The 4,267-nt window shown below is 41.2% G+C and overlaps 1 protein-coding gene across 1 annotated transcript; it reads left to right on the top strand.

Moving 5' to 3' along the window:
• Positions 1-9: 9 nt before the first annotated feature.
• On the top strand, positions 10-3,732 carry LOC103387951 (adenylate kinase 7-like). Its single transcript, XM_017031818.2, has 10 exons — positions 10-203; positions 505-633; positions 761-854; positions 1,048-1,119; positions 1,549-1,605; positions 1,709-1,762; positions 2,081-2,272; positions 2,450-2,670; positions 3,195-3,353; positions 3,455-3,732. Exons 1-10 carry the CDS (start codon positions 54-56, stop codon positions 3,617-3,619), a joined length of 1,293 nt encoding a protein of 430 aa, XP_016887307.1. The 5' UTR covers positions 10-53; the 3' UTR covers positions 3,620-3,732.
• The last annotated feature ends 535 nt before the right edge of the window (positions 3,733-4,267 follow it).

Raw genomic sequence — 4,267 nt, 5'->3', positions numbered from 1 at the left:
TTTTTTTTTTTTATCTTCACACGGCCAGTGTTGAACCTCTGAATGTTTTACAGATGTTAGAAATCGATTCTCTGAGAGTCAACCTGCGCTTGGACGGCGTGTTGGTCAGAGAGCTGTTTGAAGTCAACTGGCGATACGAGTCTGGTCTGGTGACCAACATAGAGCAAATGGTGGAGGAGTACCGTCAGATCAGAGGACTTGAGGTACAACATTGTTTGGCTATCAAACATAGAAAACAGTACTAATCTCCATCAGATTGATGTGACAGTAAAGGAGTCAAAGAGAGTGAAATTAAGAAGATTAAGATTAGGAAGTCCTTTATTCGTCCCACAGTGGGGGAATTCACAAACAGTGAAGGCAGGTGATCAGCTGTAGCAGTCCTTAAAGGGAGCAGACAAAGGACAACCTTTGACTTGTGTCTTATGGCACTGGTTCTCCAGCAAAATAATGGATGGGTTATTTGAAATGAACTAAATACAACTCATGATCTTGTTTTCTCTCTAGCCTGTTCGTGTGTGTGTGCTGGGTCCTCCTGCAGTGGGTAAGACTACAGTATCAAAGCTGATCGCTGAACACTACAAGATCCACCACTTGACCGTGAAAGACACCATCGCTGAAACTATCTCCAGACTAGTAAGCACTCACATTAACTGCCTCAGATGTCATCACTGCAGCTCTGCTCAGTCTTTGTCATCTGGGTGCACAAAATGCTCACAACCTTGCCTTGGAATAAACAGTCTTCCTGCTTCCCCCCATTTAGGAGGAAGCAGTGAAAGAACCTGAAAGCGAGGAATCGGCGACAGAGGCTCAGGAGCTGCTCAACAACCTAAAGGACAGTATGGAGCAAAGTGGAGGTAGGAGCTACAGTAACAGAAGGCCCCACCGCACTGAGGCCAACATCCCGGTGGACGCTGACGATTACGTTGTCACGTGGCGTTATACATAGAGGACGTCTTTGGTTACATTGATATTTGGATTAAATGTTTTTTGTGGTATCACACCTTCAGGTTTTGAAGGGTAAATACCACTAACATATTTATCTGTTAGGTTCTTTGGACGAGCAGTTGTTGGTGAAGTTAATGAAAGAAAAGCTGATGTCTAACCCATGCAGAAATCAGGGTTATGTTTTGGACGGTGTTCCTGAGACGTACGACCAAGCCAAAGAGCTCTTCAGTGGTGAGGCAAAAATGAAATTGGCAACAATGTGCACCAGGTTCAAAACACACTGGATTTGCTGTTATAAATAACATCTCTCTCTCTCACACTCTTTTTGTGTTCCAGACAGTGAAACAGAGGTTAGCGGAACCAACGTTCCTTCTGCTAAGATTACGCCAGGTATTTTTAATCAGCCGTTACTGGTATAACAACAACAGACATTTAAACCTCAACCTGCTGTGAAGGCTGAGTGAACGTTATACAGCTGAAATCAGCCTTAAATGAATGGAATACACTTCAATTCAATATTATTGTCTAAATCATAGAAGGTAATGGAGAAACAATCAAATATACTATAAACTATAATCTCGTCTAACCCATGCAGAAATCAGGGTTATGTTTTGGACGGTGTTCCTGAGACGTACGACCAAGCCAAAGAGCTCTTCAGTGGTGAGGCAAAAATGAAATTGGCAACAATGTGCACCAGGTTCAAAACACACTGGATTTGCTGTTATAAATAACATCTCTCTCTCACACTCTTTTTGTGTTCCAGACAGTGAAACAGAGGTTAGCGGAACCAACGTTCCTTCTGCTAAGATTACGCCAGGTATTTTTAATCAGCCGTTACTGGTATAACAACAACAGACATTTAAACCTCAACCTGTGGTATCATTAAACTTCTGCCTTTTACCTGCAATGGACATGTTTCCCTAATAGATAGCGTAGAAAATGATAAAAAGCATCTTAGCATTTTATCCTTTGTGCATGACTTTTACATGTCATTTATCTATAACAGTTATTAACAGGTATTGACAGTAAAATGTTTCAAACATTTTGTAGTAAATAAACTGATTACATGTAGCAGTTACAAACAAACAAACAAAAAATGTTTTGTGTACATTTATGTTTTCCTTATGTTCCTCAGAGTTTGTGCTGTGCCTGGACGCACCTGACGAGATTCTACAAGATCGAGTGATGAACATGCCTGAAGGTTTGGGGGAGCACAGCACTGTGTATGAGCTGTTCCTGCAACGCCTGAGCAAATACAGAGACGACAACAAGGGGGACGAAGCAGAGGACTTCTTTGATGAGCTGGACATCCCCTCTACATGCAGGGGTAATAAACAACACATGTTGACCAACTATGATATGTATGGGCAGATCTTTTTAACCACTAGCTGTAAGAGAGACACCTATTAAAATTGTGTTGAGTGATGTTTTTGTTCACTGGTCTAAGTGCATGTTTCCTGACTTTGTCCGTTGTTTTCTTTTTTAATACTGCTGTTTCCTCCAGAGATCACCAACGACGACGAGCCAGACAGCATGATGCTAATGCAGATGGTTACAGATGCAGTCGGAAAGCCCCGGAACTATGGACCCACCAATCTGGAGATGGAGGAGGAGGAGAGGAGAAAGACTGAGGAGAAGATGAGGAGAGAGAACCAGCAGAGGGTGCAAGAGGAGCAGAAGGAGATAGAGGAGGCCAGGCAGAGGGCTGTACGCTGGGAGGAGTGGGTAGGTGCTAAGAGGCGCTGCATAAATGTGTGGTTATTAGATTGTCAATCTGAGCGGACCACTGGACAATAGTACAATCATTTAACCAGGACTGACCAAGATTTAACTTAGCCAAGTAATTCTACCAGGAAGATGGAGCAGCAGGTTTAAACTTTTTTTTTTCCAAAGCTCCGATCTTATTTGGTATCATATTTACCGACTTTACGGAATATTTACAGAGAAACAAGATTATTTGTCAAATGTGAGGGTTATAGATACAGGTACAGGTACAAGTACAGTACTAGTAGTACTGCTGTGGGTCCAATATTTTAATGTGTCTTTTATGTACAAGAAATGACAAATTAATGACAACAAACATGTCACATGAAATACAGGTCAAATAAGGTGCAGGGAGCAACACACCAGGAGGACTGAGGGGGCGCCATCTTGGTTATCATAGAAAGGCACCTCAGTGCTGCTTCCTCCACTTCTACTGTTGTTGTGGCTCCTGTCTGATGATGATGACTGTTCTGTTGTTGTATCAGAGGAAGGGTTTGGAGCAGGTGAGGCAGCAGGAGCAAGATTTGCTAGAGGCCCAGTCAGCTCCCATGAAGAACTACCTGATGGAGCACGTCATGCCCACTCTGACCAAAGGTCTGATCGAGTGCTGCATGGAGCAACCACTGGATCCTGTAGACTTCCTAGTAAGTTCACTTTAGGTTCAAACAGCTTCATATTCTGAAAACTTAACTGATGCCTAGAAAGAAAGTACACTTTCATTTGTTGTTTTTCTTTCTCCTTCCAGGCAGAGTACCTGTTCAAAAACAATCCCTATGATGCAGAGGTCACGTCTTTGACCCTAACAGATTTAGACCAAAAGGAAGAAGATGAAGAAAAAGACAAAGAAGAAGTAGAAGTTGAAGGAGAAGAGGAGGAAGAAGAAGAAGCAGATTGTAGTGATGAAGACTGATGAAGAAAAAGTAAAGAACCCTTTTAGGGTATCTGACCCTTCAAAATAAATGATGTCCATAAGTCAATTACCTCCCAGTTAATTAATAAAGAAAACCTTTTGGAGATCCTGAATGCATCATTTTTTTTGCACAGCCAAATGGTGTTTTATATTGTATTTTTTGTTTATTTTATAGCACTAGAAAGAAATGTTGTTCTTTCTAGTGCTATAAAATAAGTGTAGACAAAGTCAAAAACAAATTAAGAAGTCAATTTGTATAAATGTACTTGGTCGCCTCCAGTGAGTACACAATGAGGTCATAATTACTTCAATATCTTTTCCATACAAGAATCATCAATGTTATAAACAGCAGCTAATGTGTGCGTCTCTTTTCTGCAATTAACAATAATAGTACACAGAATTGTTTTTATTTTTAATACTTCATCACCACATACTGTAGGGATATTAGTTGTGTTTGTCAGGGAGACGTCGTTAGACAGGCTGCTGTCATTTTGCTAAATCACATGTGAGTTTGAGGGACAAAATACAACACGTCGGTCCTGAAGTTGTTCCAGTAAATGTCACTTTAATGTTGCCATAGGCTCATAGTGTTGTAGCAGTGACAACAGAGTTGGTATTCTCTGTCGTCCACTAAACAGAACAAACTAC

Source organism: Cynoglossus semilaevis, chromosome 1, assembly GCF_000523025.1.
Source record: "Cynoglossus semilaevis isolate Cse_v1.0 chromosome 1, Cse_v1.0, whole genome shotgun sequence".
Taxonomy (NCBI): domain Eukaryota; kingdom Metazoa; phylum Chordata; class Actinopteri; order Pleuronectiformes; family Cynoglossidae; genus Cynoglossus; species Cynoglossus semilaevis.
Note: the sequence above shows the minus strand (reverse complement) of the source record. Positions and strands in the feature narration are given on the sequence as shown.

What these genes read in the sequence shown, in the direction of transcription:
- LOC103387951 (XM_017031818.2), top strand. Translation starts at nt 54, where the DNA reads ATGTTAGAAATCGATTCTCTGAGAGTCAACCTGCGCTTGGACGGCGTG. An exon ending in TAACCCATGCAGAAATCAGG is followed by an intron (nt 1,120 to 1,548) that starts GTTATGTTTTGG and finishes GCAGAAATCAGG; the next exon opens with GTTATGTTTTGGACGGTGTT. An exon ending in CATCCCCTCTACATGCAGGG is followed by an intron (nt 2,273 to 2,449) that starts GTAATAAACAAC and finishes TGTTTCCTCCAG; the next exon opens with AGATCACCAACGACGACGAG.